The sequence below is a fragment of the Heteronotia binoei genome, chromosome 3, assembly GCF_032191835.1.
Source record: "Heteronotia binoei isolate CCM8104 ecotype False Entrance Well chromosome 3, APGP_CSIRO_Hbin_v1, whole genome shotgun sequence".
Lineage (NCBI taxonomy): Eukaryota > Metazoa > Chordata > Lepidosauria > Squamata > Gekkonidae > Heteronotia > Heteronotia binoei.
This window is the reverse complement of record NC_083225.1, coordinates 167,569,272-167,588,609: the sequence shown is the minus strand read 5'-3', so window position 1 is coordinate 167,588,609 and position 19,338 is coordinate 167,569,272. Positions and strand designations below refer to the sequence as shown.

General features: G+C 43.4%; 1 protein-coding gene across 4 annotated transcripts in view; it reads left to right on the top strand.

The window, feature by feature from the left end:
* The window catches only part of ELMOD1 (ELMO domain containing 1), a 67,373-nt gene that overhangs the window by 37,848 nt on the left and 10,187 nt on the right, over positions 1-19,338 (top strand). For 2 of the 4 annotated variants that reach the window (XM_060234854.1, XM_060234855.1), the window contains exons 3-9: positions 820-965; positions 1,325-1,353; positions 4,982-5,079; positions 7,705-7,834; positions 10,408-10,541; positions 12,561-12,629; positions 17,950-18,000. In XM_060234854.1, coding sequence (XP_060090837.1) covers positions 820-965; positions 1,325-1,353; positions 4,982-5,079; positions 7,705-7,834; positions 10,408-10,541; positions 12,561-12,629; positions 17,950-18,000 — 657 coding nt within the window. Of the gene's footprint in view, positions 1-804; positions 966-1,324; positions 1,354-4,981; positions 5,080-7,704; positions 7,835-10,407; positions 10,542-12,560; positions 12,630-12,947; positions 12,972-17,949; positions 18,001-19,338 lie in introns of all 4 variants that reach the window. The other 2 variants (XM_060234852.1, XM_060234853.1) reach the window with 2 other exon arrangements.

Genomic DNA, 19,338 nt, shown 5'->3' with positions numbered 1-19,338 from the left:
ACAAAAAAAGCCCTGTCCTTTTGTACCTGAGGAAAGCCTGAGTGCACCCAGTTCCTAATAGCTTGCTTAAATCCACCCTCAGGCATGACGTTTCACATTTGAGTCACATAATGGGGGGTGGGGAGGGGATTGGGCCACAGACCACCTGCTCTTCCTCCACTATATTATTGAATTACTCCATTTAAGCCACTTCATTTATGCCCTGCTTTTCTCCCAGTTGAGGGCCCAAGATGACTTACATCATTTGTCTCCTTGTTTTATCCTCACAACAACCCTGTGAGGGAGGTAAGGTGGAGACTGGTCCTCGGTCAGCCAGCATCCTCCAGAGTGGGGATTCACACCTGGTTCCCTTGATCCTAGTTCGGCACCCTTACCACTGCACCAGGACGGCTCTCTTGTTTAGCAAAGTTGTTGCAACACCGCTTTCCAGAGCTTCTGCAGCCTTGCTGGGTTTTAAGCCCATCTTTGTTCTCATGTTAAGCTGGCATCATTCCTTTTTTAAAATTCCCAACTGCACAAGTGTTATAAGCAGCTAAAAGAGATCACACTCTCTGGAATGGAACTGTTTTCCAGTACAGTTGACAGGGCTTGATTTTTTTTATTTTGGTTTTTTTTTTTTTTACTAAAAGAAAATGCTTTTTTAAGAACTGGGGTGGGTGGGCGGGCGGGGAGAACACTCTCTTTGACTGTAAACCCCAGTAGAATGGGACACTCCAAGTAATATTCTTCAGCAATGCTTAGAGAAGGATGTGGATGGCCTTTGCCTCCCTCACGCTGGAGACTGGCTGGAGTTCTGACTTAGAGGTTTGTTTCTGTCAGGATGCTCGTCCAGGTGTGCCTCTACTTCTACTGCAAGTGCTTGTGGCGCTCCCTGAAATTTGTGGTGAGGAAGCTGACAGGACGGTGCGAGTTGCAGCGGATCTGCTACAACACAAAGCCTGGGGCCTGCAGGACCATCAAAATTGGTAAGGGGTTACCAGGCATCCCTTGTGGTTTGCCTTAACTATCATTGTGGGTCATCACAGCTGGTGTTATTTTTTTACACATACTCCCATCTCATATAAACATAATGATAGTATTTTGGATTTATTTGCCTGAAAACTGTGTTTTATGAGATTAATTTTAGACTGCTAATTGTTTTATGTCGTGTTTGTACAACAGTTGGGTTTTTAATAGGGTTTTAAACGTTTTTAGGTTTACAATTTCCTCCTGTTTTACCTCATAAACCACCTTGAGCAATTTCCTTGTAGAGGTGGTGTGTAAATGTTATAAACATAATTAAATCTTTAAATCCATAATGTGTTTCAAAATGTTTTCTTCACAGAAACATCACTAAGGAGTTCAAAAAATAAGGTGAGTAAAAGCTTGTTTGTGTTTCCAATTCCCAGTAGTATTAACTATTTCATTAGCCCTGCAAATAGGCCTCAGCTTAAATTTCACTGGGCTGCTTCCCTACACAGAACTGTGGTAGCCATTTTGAGGCACATTCTCTACTGGAATGAACTCCTTCAATATTTGCGAACACCTCTCTACCTATAGGGAGTTTTAACTTGTCATGGTCTGTCATGTGACTCAGCGAGCCAGTTCACTACTTGCAAGGAGTCTTGAACATAGGAAAGGATTCAAAAACACAACTCCAGAGGAGCCACTGTGTTAATCTGTAGCAGCACAAAACAAGGAGGAGTCTAGTGGCACCATCGAGACTAACAACATTTTATTCCAGCATGAGTTTTTGTGGACTAGGGCCAACTTCTTCAAAAGCAGTTTAGTGAATCCTCCAAAAGGTGTGAAGGGGGGGGGTCGTAAGTAGCCAAATCAAGGAGCTGTGAAACACAGGAAGTACAGGGTGAGATGCAATTATGTAGAATTCATATGTAATCAAGAAAAGTACCCAGACTGTTCACAATTGCAGTAATTGTCAATCCTCCAGCCAGTTAATATTCAGTTAGCTCACACCTGTAATGAGCTTTATTCAGGGAGAGTGCAAAGAGAAGGTGTTGAGCAGCAGTTTCCGGCTCGATACTCCCCTTACAAATATGTATACATATATATGTACTTTGCAACAATGGTTACTTGCTGTGTAATCATAAATTTGAAAGGGACTTCCAGGGTCATCTAGTCCAGCCTCCTGCACAATGCAGGAAATTCACAAATACCTCCCCCTAAAGAGAGTTATACTCCTCTAAATCCATCGAACTCCGTAGGTTAAGAATGATGCAATTCAGAGTAGCATTGCACTGCTAAAATGCATTTCATGCCTTCCTGCATTGCATGACCCCTTAATCTTGTCTGTGTGCTTTTAAAAATATACTTCATATGTAAGTGCCTGCCCAGCAAGCACCCCCTACATTACATGTGATGAAGCAGGTTCTAGTACACAAAAGTTTACCTGGAATAAGCTCTTATTAATCTTTCAGGTACCACAAGATTCCTATTCCCGCCCCCCCCCCCCAAAAAAAAATTATCTTCCACCTGCTGGTCAAAGTGGCACAATGCCCTTTTATGACACACACACACAAACACTGCCGATCTCTGACTTTTCATTCCACTGCATGTGTGAACCAGGCCTTACACTGTAGTTAGCACACTTCACAAAATAAAAATAAAAGTCCAAGGGGGGTGGGGTTTCCCTTTTAAAACAAATTTTATTAAAATAAACAAAACAAAATACATCATCTGTTATAAATACAATACAGTAGGTGGGGAATTGCTACATGACCACCAGTAAGGAAAACATACAAAAATTATACATCATAAAAAGAAAATCCTTTGTGTATGCATAAAGTCCAGGGGCCCCTTAAAGGCTAACAAAACCTATTTAAAATATGAGCTTTTATGAGTGACAGCTCATTCCACATATCCTGATTCATATTTGCATGAAAGGCGTCTTGCTACGAGGACATTTGTATCTGGTAAATAGTTGGCTTTCCTTTCAGCATAAGATTGAAATTTTCTTTCAGAGCTGAACTTGGCTGTTGCTCTGGTGCCTACGAAGTAATAAGGAAAGAAAGCTTGGGGGAGGGAGTAATCTCTAAATCCCTCAGGAGCCTGGTCTCATTTTTCTGATTATAATACAGATGTTGAGCTTTAGTTGGGGATTCCCCCCACCCCTTGCTTAGTTTTTTTCCTGTTATAAAATGGAGATCACTTTCAAGGGAGAGAGGGTTTTGAATGTTCCTGGTTGCCTTTCAGTGTTTCATTTAAATGCAAATGAAAAGTTGGAGGGCCCCCCCCCCCACGCCCTGTCAAATATAGTAAAACCCACAGCTGCTTTGGCGTTATTGCATCCCCTGATTATTTGAATGCAGTGGGTAAATAGCATTTCTGTTTCTTCAAATGTTTTGTTTTAATCAAATGCTTTAGGGCTATACTGCTTTTTTAAAAAAATGCCAGGCATATACCGTACAATGTAAAAACAATGACCCCCCAATAATGTGACATGCCAATGTGGCAAACTCATGTTAGTACATCATGACTGAGTCCAGGCCATCAGCTCAGGGAGCCGACCTGGAAGTGAGCCAGTGGAAACTGGAGTGCCCCGGAGCATCCAGACAGCCCACAGAACAGGGATGGGCTACAGGCACCCTGGGGGAACATCCAGAGTGCTCATGGGCCCCATCCACTACTTCCCGGGCACATTCCAGGCACTTCTCAGCTGTCCAGATGGCTGGGGAGGCGCCCCAGCAATTAGGCACCACTTTGCAAGTGGTACATTTTTGAGGCGGCTCCAGGTGAGTCGGGGATGAGTCGAGGGCAGGAGCGGAATGGCAGGCAGATGTGCGCATTTGGACACTTTTTTGTGCAGTTGCCTGCCGTCCCTGGGGTGGCTTAAACCACTTGTCTGAACCCAGCCAAAGAGGGAGTACACAGGGAGTACAATAGGGAGTACACAGCTTTTAACAGGGCTGTGGCCCATTAGCGGATCTGCCATCAATTTAATATATAAAAGCGTCTTGAGAGCTCCACTAAGAGCTGCAGATTCCTAAGCGCTTCTTTGAAAGTGTTGGATGTAGAGAGAACAGGTGGATTGGAAAGGACTCATGGACCACTGAGAGACCCTGAGACTACTTTGAGCAGGAGAGAAAGAGATGGGAGATCATAGGAGGAAAAAAGGAAGAAGCACAGTTCTTTCTTCCTTCGTGGTCACACCTTTTTAAAGAGACCCAGCTTCAAGTCCAGACTCACAGGATGTCCTCCAGCAAACTAAAATTTTGCTCCCCAATCTTTGGATGGCTGGGTGAAGATTGGTTTAAATGTGGTGCTGGAGAGATAAAAGAACTGACCTGTGGGACTTTGCATGCACACAGCACCTCCTTTGAACTGAGCCACCATCTGTAGAAAGCAGCCTGGCGCTGTGAACAAGGAGAGTTCTGTGGGTAAGTTCCTTCTCTTCCTCCGTGTCTCATTTGCATCAAGCCACAGACAGGCATTCTGAATTGCAGCTGATCTGAGATCAGAGCTGATGTGAAGACCAACAATATGGGGACTGTTGTATATTTTTCCCTTGAAAAGTGGACAATAATCTTTAACAGACATCATGTGCAAGGTAGATCAAACATAGATCTGTGCAAGTTTTGACCCAGCCATTTCAAATTGGGTGGTAACATTTGTTTTTTGAACAGCGTTTTCTGACATGCTTGGTGCTTTTTATGTATTTTGTAACTTGCTTTTCCTCTGAACACCCCTGTGGTGCAGGTCACTATTGATCTCATTTGGCACTTAAGTACTGAGGCTGGTTGTGAAGGGGACTGCAGTGTTGTAGGCTATCCGTTGAGCTGACATCTCCTTGGAGAGCAATGATGTTAGTCTGTGAACACAGTTGCCTGTTTTTAGAATGTTGTGTTTTCAGAGTAATGCATAAACAGATGCCACGTTTACCAGCACTGCTGGTAAATGGTTACCTGCAATTGTTTGCAGTTTTTCACTTTGGAGGGAGACGGCTCTGATCTGTTTTATGTGAAAAGAAAAATTCTTTTTGCAGTTGTTGCAGAGTTCGCTGAGTGTTCACCCAGATGCAATTGAAAAAACTATAGATGCCATCATGGACCTGAAAAAGATTAATCCAGATGTGAACCCACAGTAAGTGGAAGGTGATGGGGGTGTCATCTAATTTTGTGTTTGAACATTTTCGTGCCCTACATCTCCTTGGAGAATCTAACTTGGAACTTATCAAGCATCATCACCTCCCTCCCTTCCACTGCAGCCCAGAATGTCCCCTAAAATTCTGTGGGGACAGCCCCCCCTTCAGGAACAGCAGAGGGTATAGATGATTCTTTCTCCTCCATGATTTTCCATTCTCAACAGCCTTGTGAGCTGAGTTAGCTTTTCTTGGTGCAGAGGGGATAGATCCATCGGTGGCCAAATGAAACCTCCATTTGCAGAGGCAATGTCCTGTAAAAAAAAATACACCACAGTTGATGGGTGAAACAACACCAGAGGGTGTCTGTGTGAGGCTGGGTTGCCTTCAAGACTAACACATGTAGAGTGTATTACAGTAGTCAAGTCTGGGTTTTAGGGAGACATGGAGCAATGTGGCTAGATTAGCAGCGTCAACAAGAGGTGGGGAGAGCTTTTGAGTGGGGTGTAGATGGGGGGAAAGGCAGCTGCTCTAACTTTCCTCCCCAGAATCAGAGCTCAGTGCAAGAGCATCCCCAAACTCTTCCCTGGACTGAAGGGAGTCAAAACTGACCCATCTGTACCCCCACAGGTAATGTAATTGGCTCCTATTTAATGCTACAACTGTTGGAGATGCCAGTTTATTGATGTTAAGCAGGGCTTTTTTTGTAGCAAGAGCTCCTTTGCATATTAGGCCACACACTCCTGATGTAGCCAGTCCTTCAAGATCTTACAATAGGCTCTGTACCAAGAGCTCTGTAAGCTCTCAAAGGATTGGCTACATCAGGGTTGTGTGGTCTAATATGCAAAGCAGTTCCTGGTACAAAAAAAGCCCTGAGAGCAACTATCATATTCATCCACCACAAACTGCAGAAGATGCGGCTGTTTGCATTTTAGGGTCTTTGCTTCTCTTTCGTGTACAGAGCTGGTGCCGGGATTTGACTTTTGTCCTTGTGTGTGATTTTTATCGAGCACCTTCTCAGTACATTTTACAGCTTGGAGGAGGCAGTCTTTTAGCAGCAGAAACTCACCCACAAACGGTAGCTAGTTTAGAAGGTGACAGACCTGCCGAGTCCTTGTACGTGTTGACTCTGAAGACAGTTCTGCTCAGGTGCGAAGAGCTTTCTCCCACTTAACCTTCTTGCTCCCTAGTGAGGCAAAGGAAAAGCAGGCTTTTGTGAATTCTGAGCAAAAAGATAATGGGGAGGAGGCCTGTTTCAGAAGGCAGACGTGTTGGTGTGCAGTACAATAGCTGGATTCAAGTGCAGTCTCACCTGAGAGGCCAAGAAGAGTTTCAAGGTGTGAGCTTTTGAGAGTTAACACTCCTTTCATCTGACACCAACTTTGGAGGCCTTCAATCAGGAGTCAAAGAAACTAGCAACCTGTTTTCAGTCCACATTTTGACTGATAAATTCCAACTGATAGGTAAATTCAGCAGCCAACACGACAGAACTATCCCCAAGGCTGTGTTTTTGTTTTCTTTCAGTCCCACTTTCAGAACATAAGAACATAAGAGAAGCCATGTTGGATCAGGCCAATAGTCCCTCCAGTCCAACATTCTGTGTCACACAGTGGCCAAAAAAACCCCCAGGTGCCATTAGGAGGTCCATCAGTGGGGCCAGGACACTGGAAACCCTCCTACTGTTGCCCCCCCCCCTCCAAAGCACCAAGGTTTTTCACTGGATAGCATGGTTTATGTCTCTTTCTTCCAAGCTACCCCTCCCTCCCACTCATGTTATATCAAAAGTGCCTAGGAAGGAAGATATGCTCATGTACATGCATTTTTCTTCTATGCAAAATTTATAAAACAGCCCAACCCACAGAAGGAAATGGGTGTTCTGACTAGGACATTATACTAGGATCAGCCTTGGCATCTGCTTTATTACCATGGCTGAGTTCTGAGAATCCATGGAAGAAAAGTGCCTCTGAGTGCATGCAGAGTACATTTCCCTTTCCAACCAAACTGCTGCAGTTTATTGGAGCCCCACTCAAGAAGTTTAAGAACCACCTTTCTTTCCTTGCCAAGAAACAGGTTTTTCACTTGCCCACTCTATGACAAAGCAACAATTTAAGAAGAGCCCTGCTGGATCAAGACCAGTGGTTTAGCATTCTGACTCATACAGTGGACAGCCAGTTCCTCTGGAGGGCCAACAACAGGGTATAGAGGCCAAGGCCTTCCCCTAATGTTGTCTCCTGAATCTGGGATTTGGAGGCTGCCTGCCATGAATCTGGAGGTTTTTTGACTTTGGTTTGGGAGAGGGAAGCAGTTGAAAATGGGGAATTTGGGGAACTGCCAGGAAAACAGTGACAAAGACCATTCCTTTCTGAAAGGGAGACCTTTTGTTTTAACGACATGTCCTTGAGGACATCTTCCCTGCCATATGTAGTAGAGCGAAGATGAGCTTCACAGCCTCGTTTTAGGAGAGTTGGCATAAGGTAAAATGTCATGACATACATTTGCCCAAATTGGTGCACTTTTTCTCTCAGCAAATAGGTGTATTCCATTCCAAGATGATATCAGTCATGCAAAAACTCCAGTTGCCACGTTTGGGGTTTAACTCTCTGCTCTCGTTTCCTTTTTCCCACCAGGCTTGGCATATCTCTGCAGGCCTGCCTCCTTCAGATTGTAGGGTACAGGAATTTGATTGCAGAGGTTGAAAAACTGCGCCGGGAGCCCTATGATTCAGAGGATCCCCGGCATGAAGACATGCTCCTGAAGGTAAGCGATCGAATGACATTTGAGACATCTTCTGTATTGACAGGCGCTGTTTAATAGAACACAGTTTGCTCAGCAAAAGGCTTGCATGTGCAATAGCTTGCTCTGAGATGGTAGCTTGTTAAGTTAGTTCACAGTCGAATTTGTTGGTCTGCTGTAGTGGATATCAATAGAAGCCTGTTAAAAGTAGCAAAAGAGTCCCTGGGTAATATCAAGCTCTTTTCCCCTCCTTGCCTTTATCTCAATATGAACATTGGCTGTTTATTGTTCCATGGTGTCCCTTGCTGCTCTGATTCTCCAGCCAAGCCCCTTCCAATCGTTTATTGACTGCTAAATGCAGCCTCTTGTGTTGAAACTCACAATGCAGCATGTGGATACCTGGAATCTGTTCTACAGTATTAACCTTTCCCCCCCTTCTGTGCCTGAAAAAAAAAAAATAACCCTCCATAACTGCATAGGGTTGCCAACCTCCAGTTGAGGCCTGGAGTTCTCCCAGAGTTACACTTGACCTCCAGACTGCAGAGGTCAGTTCCCCTGGCAGAAATGGCAGCTTCAGTGAGTGGATTCTATGGTATACCACAGAGCTTGCATCCCTGGTAATCAGCTTCCCCTCCCCAGGCACTACCCCCCAAATCTCCAGGAATTTCCCAAAATGGAGGTAGCAACCCGAGGATTGCATATGTATACAAGGAAAGTGCTTTCAGCTAAGCACTGCTGCTATATGGCCAGAGAGAGAGAGAAATGAAGGTGCATGCCTTGCTACAGTACACATTCCCTTGGTCTTTTATGGAAAGTGACCACTGGCTCAGTTCAGGCATCATGCCAAACTGTGGTTTGAGTTTCCAGTGTACAGCCAGCAAGCCGCAGTTTAGAGACACTTACAGAAGCAGGAACGATGACTGGGATCCTGTGCCATTCTTCTTGGCAGCACATTCCTCCATTGCACAGCGTGCTTCTCCGTTCTGGGTGCTCTCTCCTCACACAAGCTGCAACACTTTGTGGGCAGGAAACACACAGCACTGGGGGGATATCAAACCGTACAATGTCCATTCAGACAGGTCGTGTCAAACCATAACTTAATTGCATTGAGTGATGAACAGCTGCCAGAGAGATTAGTGTCATGTTTTTGGAATGAGCATCTCAGCCGTGGAGGGCGAACAGAAGCTAGGCTAGGTGAAAGGAAAGGGTAGGAACACCTAAGGGAAGGTTTTCTGTCTGTGTATATCTAGCTGCTCTATAAATGTATGCAAACTTGCATAAATGCAATTTTGAAGGAGAATCTGGGATATTTTCTCTGTGGCAAAACTGTTCTGCTCAGTACTTTAATCCATGCTAAAAGTATTAGAGGAGAGAGGTGGCAGGCAAAGAGGGGGACTGTTGAGTTCACAATGAACCAAAGAAAAGTAGTTTCCGCAGTTTACTTGCAGAACTCTGTGCCACAAGGTGGTGGTGATTGCCGGGAGCTAGATCAGTTTGTAAGGAGGGCTAAAGCCATTTATGGAAGTTTGTTGTATCAATGGCTACTAGCTGTAGTATGTAAAGGCATGGAGCCGTGGTGTTTAGAATTTTAATATCGAATGCTGGAGCCGGTCAGCAGGGAGGCAGTTGACTTTGTGCTCTGCATGCAAGCTTCCAGAGAGAGAGAGAGAGAGAGCGCTTTCACAGTGGTGCCAGAAACAAAATATTAGACTAGATTAATCTTACTGAGCCCCGTGGCACAGAGTGGTAAAGCTGCAGTACTGCAGTCTGAGCTCTCTGCTCATGACCTGAGTTGGATCCCGGCGGAAGCTGGTTTCAGGTAGCCAGCTCAGGGTTGACTCAGCCTTCCAAGGTTGGTAGAATGAGTACGCAGCTTGCTGGGGGGAAAGTGTAGATGACTGAGGAAGGCAATGGCAAACCACCCCGTAAAAAGTCTGCTGGGAAAACACCATGATGCGATGTCACCCCAGAGTCGGAAATGACAGTACTTGCACAGGGGACTACCTTTAAAAAAAAAAAAAGATTAATCTTGCTTTCCCCCCAAAGCAAATACAGAAATAGCACATAACATTAAGTTTAAAAGGATCAGCTGGAATATTTTTGTATTCATTTTCTTAATGTTTCTTCAAGACTTGACATTTTCTCAGGCGCTGGGTTGCCCAGAACTTGAAACCCAGAATTTGAAACAGTTAGGCACTTGGAAGCTTTCCATTTTCTAGTGCACTCTCTCAGTGAGAGAAGTCTGATCATTCTGTGCATCTAGCAAAGCAAAACTACCACTAAGGGGAGGATTGTTTTCTTTTTTTCTTCTTTGCAGAGCTGTTGAGTATACGTAGTGTGTCTGTCAAGGTTTTTGCGCCATTTCTGCATTAGGTCACAGGATTTCCCAGCTGCTGTGTTTGAAGTCTTTTGTGTCTGAGGAACACTTCTCACCAGTATCTTTTCATTAGTGTGTTGCCCCAAGCTCTTTTGAATACCATGCATAAGAATGAAGCCGAGGCCCATAGAGAACCGATTTCCAAAATGTCATTCCATAAACGTCTTGGATTGTAATTTTACCTGTGATATTCCATCCCCCCCTTCCCTCCCTCCTGTAGCTATGGAAATGCTTGAAACCCGATTCCCCGTTGGAAGCTCGGATTTCCAAGCAGTGGTGTGAAATTGGTTTCCAAGGTGATGATCCTAAAACAGACTTCAGAGGCATGGGCCTTCTGGGCTTATATAATTTGTTGTAAGTATCGTTCTTTTCTTTAAAGACTGAGTACAAAGGTATTAAATATTGCTTCCGCTAATACTCTGCAGAGCTTATCAAGGTAACTGTGGTTCTGGAAATGCACACAGAGCTCTCTCCTCAGTATAATAGTGACGTTTCCTCTTTGGATGAGAAACCATTTCATATCAGAACAGTTTGGAGCGTCATCTGAAGATTCACTACATATGAAGATTTAGCTTCTGATGTAGGTTGTTCTTTTTACTTTGCTGAGAAGTATGAATATAAAGTAGAGAACAAGATGCAATTTATTTGAAGAATATCCTTTTTCCCTTTTACAATAGTATTTGTTGTAACATGCTATATTTTTCAGTGTGCTTCTTAATTGTATGTAAAAATGTTCCCCTGTGAAGGACTGGGCAGGGGCGCTTTTTATCCCCTCTTCCTTCATTTGTCTTGTAGTATAATCAGGGGTTTTTTTGTAGCAGAAACTCTTTTGCATATTAGGCCACACCCCCTGGTGTAACCAATCCTCCAAGAGCTTTCAGGCCTCTTAGTACAGGGCCTGCGGTAAGCTCTTGGAGGATTGGCTACATCAGGAGGGTGTGGTCTAATACGCAAAGGAGTTCCTGTTACAAAAAAAACCCCCTGGCTATAATGTACTTCTCTGCATTTCAAATAGGTGGGTGGAAGTGTTCACACATGAAATGGATGAGTTCAGAAGTCACAGGGTGGATCCTACTCCTGTCTTTCCATTCCTGATAGTAAAGCTTGAAGCCTTTCTCCTCCATTGGAGGAAGAGCCACTTAAGGTGGAAGAAGGAGGCATTTGCATCCCTCCCGATGCCTTAGAGGTGTTTACTAAGGGTCAGGATATCGTGAAAGCATAGGAACAGGAAGGGGGAGAAGAGCATACCTCATTTGTTTCCTCAAGTCATTTGTTTAAAACCAAAGATTATTCTTCCCCACCCCCCAAAAAAAGAAACAGGAGAGGGCTAGAGGCTGACTAGGACCTGTGAGCATAAGAACTAGGCTGATGGGCATACCTGCATTTCTTTTTTGTGTGGCTAAGGAAATGAAGCTAATTCAACTAGAAGAAAAATCAGCTGGGGAGGGGAAGAGTGTGTTGAGGAAGTGGAGGTGGGTCATCTCCAGCTTCTGCTTCTGTGTGGTCCTGTTTGTTTTAGAAGTGACCTGAATTCAAAAGAGTCACAAGGGACCCAGAGAGTTCTTTTCAATTTCATAAAATTCATAAGGGAGATTTCTGGGTCTCATTCCAAGTTGATGTTAACACTCTTCAAAGCCCATTGACTTCACTGGACTTAGAACGGTGTAATTCCTGGGATTTCCTCTCCTCATTCCTATCTATTCTGGTTTTAGTATGAGTATGATAGCTGTATGTGGTTTGACAAAATCAGGGCTTTTTTTGTAGTAGGAACTCCTTAGCATATTAGGCCACACACCCCTGATGTAGCCAATCCTCCTGGAGCTTACAGTAGGGCCTGTACTAAGAGTCCTGTAAGCTCTTGGATGGCTGGCTACATTAGGGGTGTGTGACCTAATATGCAAAGGAATTCCTGTTACAAAAAAAGCCCTGGACAAAATATTTGGATGAATCCCACCGCTTCTCAGCAGAGTTTGAAATCTTCCTTCAGCCCAGTTTTCCAGTTTACATGGCTGTCCCATTGGCTTCTTAGGTTTGAGGACAGTTTCAGATTTTGCTGGGCTGAGTGGCTGGATCCCACTCCAGTATTCCAGTTTGCATTTTTTTTCTTTAATTATTGGAGCAGAGACCTAGGTTTGATATGAGCCCTGAGCCTGTTGGGGGAGGGCGGGATATAAATCTGCTAAAATAAAATAAAATATGGTACACCGGCCTCACACATTCCATTCAAGATGGAGAGAACAGGAACACAGCTGCCTCTAGCTCTTGTGCAGGTTGCCAACTGAATAAATATATGATATTTCTAAACCCAGAGTTTGCTTTGTGGCTGTTCTGATCAGTGTTATCAGACACTGAAATGTCTTTTTCCCCTGACAGATATTTTGCGGAACACGATGCGGCTGCAGCTCAACAGATCCTCTCCGATTCCCTTCAGCCAAAATACAGGTAACTTGTGAAGCTTAGAAATAACAACAGCTTCTCATAAAAAGATCCTTTTAATAATCATTTTATGTGTTTTTATTGCTGATATACTGGGGAAAAACCTACCTCAGAAAAAAAAACCCTTAGATTGGAGGGAGAAAATTTCTTTGTATTTTACACATTTCTCTCTCTCTCTCTCTCTTTTTTTTTACTGTTAAATTGCATGTTTTATTCCACACATTTCTTTCTTTTACTGTTAAATAAAATCACTTTATTCCATGTGATGATGATTTTTTTAAGCTGCTTGTTTCTTTTTTCCTTTTTTCATCTTTCACAATGAAGGGAAGTTACTAAAGAGGACTTAAGGTATTCTTTGTTTCCCTTTGCATTCTTATAACCCTTTGCATAGAAAGCTCTTTTGGGGAGGGGGGGTATTTTTGTATTGTGTGTGTGTGTGTGTGTGTGCTTGCACCTGGAAGTCATGGCAGCTGCTGGTGACTGTCCCCTAGTGGGAGCCTGAAGGATATTCAGAGAGGTGGCTGAATAAAGCCTGCCCCTGCCTCCAATTGCTGGTATTCCAAGGACGTCCCCCTTTCAAGTACTTGCCGGAGTTGGCCCCGCTTAGCTTCCGAGATGTGAAGAGATCAGGCTTGCCTGGGCTATCCAGGTCAAGGTGCATAGCAAGCTTTTGAAGTGAAATTGGACTTCAGGGGAAGGGTGGGGAATAATAGTGCATCTATTTATGATGGGAGGAGTGCCCTTGGCAAGCAGATCCAATTTAGAGGAAGCACCGCATCTTCCACCCACCCATCCTGCTCTCCCCAGCCAGGATATCTCCCTGGGAGTCCTCTCCTTTTCTGACCTCTTCACTAGCCAAAGTCTACTTGTGAGGAAGCAGCAAGCTCCAGTATGAAGGCTGGAACTCATTTCCTCCATCTGAAAATTATGCACAGGCACTCTGGGGGAGCCATTGGCTAGCTTCTGCAATGAAGATCCTGTGAATTTAGAGGGAGGTATTTGTGAGTTTCCTGCATTGTGCAGGGGGATGGACCCTGCAGGTCCTTTCCAACTATGATTCTATGATTCCCTTCTAGCGAGCTGATTTCACGTTAGCTAGGAGCAGCATTTCAGCAAAGCAGCTAAGCCGCTTTTCTTTAAAGCCACAGGACTCTACAAAGTCAGATTCTGTATTTTAAACATAAAGAGATTTGTTTGGGTTTTTAAATTTTTTGAAGGCTCAGTTCAGATGCAATATCAAACTTTGGATGGATTTATATCAGCTAGTTCCTGATGGTTTTGCCTCCTTTAGTGCTTTCTCACGCAGCCTGGTTGTTCACAAATTTGCTGGTTTCTTGCCTAAACAGGAGCTTTGGTTTTGGTTCCCCTGCAAGCAGCGGCTGGTTGTTTCAGCAGGCCAATCAAACTGTATTTTACCAGTTGTTAGGAAAAGCAAGAGAGTGCAAGGAGAAGAACCATATGCTTTAGCTGTTACATCTGAACACTTCAAAAGCATTTCAGTCGCTCATGGACTTGGTATTTTCTTTATGCGGCTTCACAAGAAAGTCTTTTGCATTTTATTTTAGTATCCTGTTGATTTTTGAAAGACATTTGGAGCAGAGATAAAAGGCAGGGTACCTGTGTTCTTTTAAATAAATAAATAACCTTAGCAGAATTCAAAGGATGCTGCAAAAGCAATTGACTATGGTAGAATTTCTTTAATACTAGATAGTCCCCTGCATGCTGCTGGGCTCAAAGGTTCCCTGTTCTGTGTTAAGGAATCCAGAGGCTCTCTGGACTTTCATTATCCTTACCTGCAGCCTTACCAGAAGTTACACTCTGTGGCAAATGACACAAAGCGTGATTGAAATATGGAATTCTCTGTCAGATAATGTAGTGATGGCCAAAGGAATAAGCCACTTTGAAAGGGGATTAGATCTAGATTAGGTCTGTCAGTGGCTACTAGTGTTGGTGACTGATGCAATGGTCAGAGGAACTAACCTCCATGTCCACAGGCACTAAACCTCTGAATCCCAGAGCCAGGAGGCAACATCAGGAGGAAGGCCTTGGCCTCTATGCCCTGTCGTTGGCCCTCCGAGGAACTGATTGGCTGCTGTGTGAGACAGGATGCTGGGCTAGATGGACAACTGGCCTGATCTTACGTTCTTTGAACCCTCTTCAACGTACTCTGGGCATATAAGAAAGGGTCACAACAACTGGGGAAAGGCCAGGAAAACCCTAGAGATGCACAAATGCACCATGATGCTGTGGGGAAGTGGGGAAAGTCATGCTTCCCGACAGCCTGGAACCTCTTTGGAAACAGTCACAGCAGTTTGGAAATAGTTTGCAGTTCTCATGTGTTCTGGACATGCTTCCATTCTGTAAGCAAGGCGACACCCATGCTTAGCTAGGTTAGATCCTGTGCCTGTCATATTGGAAATACAGCGAGTCTGGGGCTATGACTAGATTGTGTACCTGTCGAGGAAGCGCAGCATTTCTCACCAGCAAAACTCTTGATTTTTCCTAATATTGCTTCTTGCAGGTCAGCATAGCTGGTTTTCCTGCTTCAGTGTAGCCCTGGAGCTCTGAGCCAGGACAAGCTGATTGCCTAGGGATGAGCCACAGTGAGCTCCTACGAGCTCACTTGTTCAAAGAGATCCTTTCTCGCTGCCCCAGATCATTTGGGATAGACTTGTCTACTGAAGCATGAGGGCTTTTTGTAACCTCGTACGTCATATACAAGCAAGCCATATTATATGTTGCCCATTTGGAAAATCCCTTGATGTGGTTTCAAAACTTATCAGCTCCAGTCACACTGACCCCCTGGATCTATCTTCCTTCAAGTCATGTGAGGGGAAGAGCACTCTCTGCTACGAGAAAAATGCCTTTAAAAACTGAAAAAAAGAAAATAAGGACCATAAATAGCAAAAACATCAGCACGGGGGGAAGGGGGAGAGCAGAGAGGCAAAAGGACTCCAGGTTTAGATGTCTCATTTGATGAACTCAGGAAGGTACAAATTGCTCTGTTTTCCTTACTGCCTTTCTTTCGTTTTCTGAATTGCACTGCAAATCCCTCATTCTGTTATATTGCATGCATTTTGAGGTGCGTGGATGGTTTGTTGTGGCCCTGCATGTTGATTTTTTTTCTCCCCTATTAAGAAGCATAAACCAGAGATGGTAATAATCCTAGAGATGTAGATCCTTCTAGTTCATGTTTCGTTGCCAGTGGTGGTATGATACGTGTAACATGTCTGTATTACAGTAGTCTTTTGGAGCAAGGAATAATTTTTGTGTTTGGAAGGGGGAGGCAATTACTCTTGGAATATTTTCCACTGCTGGTGCTTTTCAATTTCTGTGAAAAGACAAAATGGCCTGCCATTACCATTGCAGTAGGCGAGGATTACGAATTACAGAGAGGAAAGTGCCAACGATGTCTAAAATGATGGTAAATTATCAAGGCTTTTCTTTTCTTTTAAAACCTAGCATGGACCATCATTTGCAGTGACTGCCCTATAAAAAAATTAAAATACATGTGATAAAATGAGTAAAAAATGGTAATTTTTTTTATAAAAAGCACCGTTTTAGAAAATTGGATCATGTAAGTCTGACAACTAAAATGCTTCCTTTATTCCCTGAATTTCCAAAACTGGTTTTTAAGCTTTTTTTTTTAGTTTAGTGAGGGTGTAATCTGGGATGCTGACTCCAAGTCGACTCCTACAGCTTTGCTTCTGACCCAGTTCCGATCTTCTCTCTGCAGTCCTGTCCCACATGTCTTTTCTGCTCCCATAACTCCCAGCATGTCCCACACGTATAATAATCTCATCCAAGGACACATGATCTGTTGTTGCCCTCTTTTTTGGCAAAGATAAATCATACTGAGCCTGCTTCGGCGGGGAGGGCAGAATATAAATCAAATAAAATAAAAATAAAAAAACAGAAAGCGCTTCTGTGCATCCGAGTATATATTTGTGGACTTCATACTCTGCGCATGCACCACATATATGGGAGGACGCAAGCACAGCCCCAAGGCAGGACCCTGCACCTGGTTGCTTAACTGACACAAGGAACCAGCCCCTCAAAGCTTCCCATTTGGGGCAGTAGTTTTCCCTGTATTCTCACTCCTGTGATGTTTCTCAGTCTTGTTTCAAGTGATTTATGTCACGTCCAGGGCTTTTTTTGTAGCAGGAACTCCTTTTCATATTAGGCCACACCCCTCTGATGTAGCCAGTCCTCCTGGAGTTTACAGTAGGCCCTATACTAAGAGCTCTGTAAGCTCCAGGAGGATTTGGCTACATCTGGGGGTGTAGCCTAATATGCAAAGGAGTTCCTGCTACAAAAAAAAGCCCTGGTTACGTCCATCTTGCAGAATCTCAAAGGCCTTACTCAGGTCAGCCCTGCCTGATGTGGAGAGAAAACTAGATCTTTCGCCTACTGGCTGTGTGGAGAACAAATCATCTCTGACAGAAAGAACACTGAAGTCACAATCTCTTGTGAATGTGTTAAACCATAAATCCGCAAAAGTAGTCATTTAACATGCTTAACAACAGACAACAAGGTGTCTATTAATGTGTTTATCCAAATTCAACCATGTATGAACCACATATAACAAGTGCTTCATACTTGTCAAAGGAACCTGGGTCAACAAGCAAGACTTGCTCCTTGTTGAAAAAGAACGGTTTGAATTAGTGATTCCAAATATAGAAAATTGTTGTGAAAACAGCCTTTGAAGAAACTAAAGTGAAATACTTAGAATATCCAGGATCAGCGTTAGACTGTTTTTATTGATTTTCATTGAGACCTTCTGTTGTTTATGGACCTATGCACTGTGTCCTGGTGGAGACAAGGTACCCACTTCACTGATTTGTGTATCAGTTCAGGACTGCAAGATATATAGACTGAAGATTCTCAGTGGACTTTGTTTGGAACTGTGTTGTTTGGAACTGTCTCAGTGGACTTTGTTTGGAACTTTGTTTGGAACTGTACCTGCAGGCAGATGTTCAACAGGTGTATCATTTTGTAATTTGTAATATATGGTTGAATTCGTATAAACTTATTAAAAGACACCTTGTTGTCTGCTGTAAGTGTACTTTGTTGAATGACTACTTTTGCACATTGTTTATTTATGGCTTCAGTACTATACAGTGTGCTCCCAGTTTTTTAAATATGATAAAAAAGCAACATGTTTTCAGAGGTTTTTTGTTGTTCTTAATAAGATATGGTTTAAAAGAGTAAAATGTTTAGCAAAATGTTTAGCAAAACGCTAATACTATTGAGAGCCAGCTTTCCTGAGTGATATAAAGAGATTCATTTGCTTTTTGTGAGGCAACATCTGTTTTTAATTTTTCAGCAAATGCAGCAAGGCTGAGTGGGAGAAGAAAAAGTTTGATAAAGCAATTGGGTAAGTGTAAATTTTAGAGTAGGAAAACTTATTATTACTGTTGGTTGACCATTATGGTGTTATGCTGTGCTGTTAGCCATCAGCTACATGGTGTTTACTGTCTACGTCTGTAAGATTGTTTACTGTGCTGTTCCTGTTTTGTAATGTCTCCTTTTTTATATATTATTTTAACTCTGTTGTTTTCTTGTTGTAAGCCACCCTGAAGCCTGCTTGTGGGATAGGGCGGGATATAAATCTAAAAAATAAATTAAATTCTTGCTAGTTCACTTAGCTTCCCTCCCTGCTTCTTCCAGTTAAAAAAGGAGAGCAGTTCTTCAAAAATGACTGGAAAAGTTCAGTCTCAAGCCACCTGGTTGTTAGGGTCTGCTGTAGCTTTGGTGATGTAAACAACAGTTTGATCATAGCAGAACTCATTCAAGGGGTTCGGACTGTGTGTCTGCCTGATAGGTTACCAGATTAGCCATGGCTATATCTTCCTAGCCAGTACATAGATTGAGAAAAATTGGGATGGGGATCATGTATCAGATGATTCAGCAATTCTACAGCAATTCCATGTGTTTTCCATTACAAGCCTGAGAGCAAAATGGAAGCTGACACAAAGGTGAAGTAAAAGGAAGTACTTCTTCACCCAAAGGGTGATTAACATGTGGAATTCACTGCTACAGGAGGTGGTGGCGGCCACAAGCATGGCCACCTTCAAGAGGGGTTTAGATAAAAATATGGAGCAGAGGTCCATCAGTGGCTATTAGCCACAGTGTGTGTGTGTGTATAAAAATTTTTTGGCCACTGTGTGACACAGTGTTGAACTGGATGGGCCATTGGCCTGATCCAACGTGGCTTCTCTTATGTTCTTATCTGATCTTGTTCACCCTTTCTTCAGTAACCCTCAAGCTGCTTCTGTGTGGATGTTGTACTTCATCTTGGCTTTTTTTTTACTGCAGCTCTTTTTCTGAAAGCATCCACATGATGTCTTCCTCTATTTGTCCTGCTTCTGTTTGTTCTGCTGCTTTCTTAAACCTAGTTTGATAGAATCTTTTTGGAAGGATTGCAGTCAAAATGTTTGTATGCAGGAGTGTGGGGAGGGGCTGTGGCTCAGTGGAAGAGCCTCTGCTATGTGTGCAGCAGGCCCAGGTTGAATCTCTCCCATCTGCAGTTAAAAAAAAAGGTTCAGGCAGTAGGTGATGTGTGAAGGACCTCTGCCTGAGACCCTGGAGAGCTGCCACTAGCCTTGAATAGACAACACTGACTTTGATGGATAACACTGACAAGATAGTGGTGCTGTTAGGATTTTAGCGCCATCTGTAGTCTGTTTTATTGGTGTTTTATATGACTGTGTTG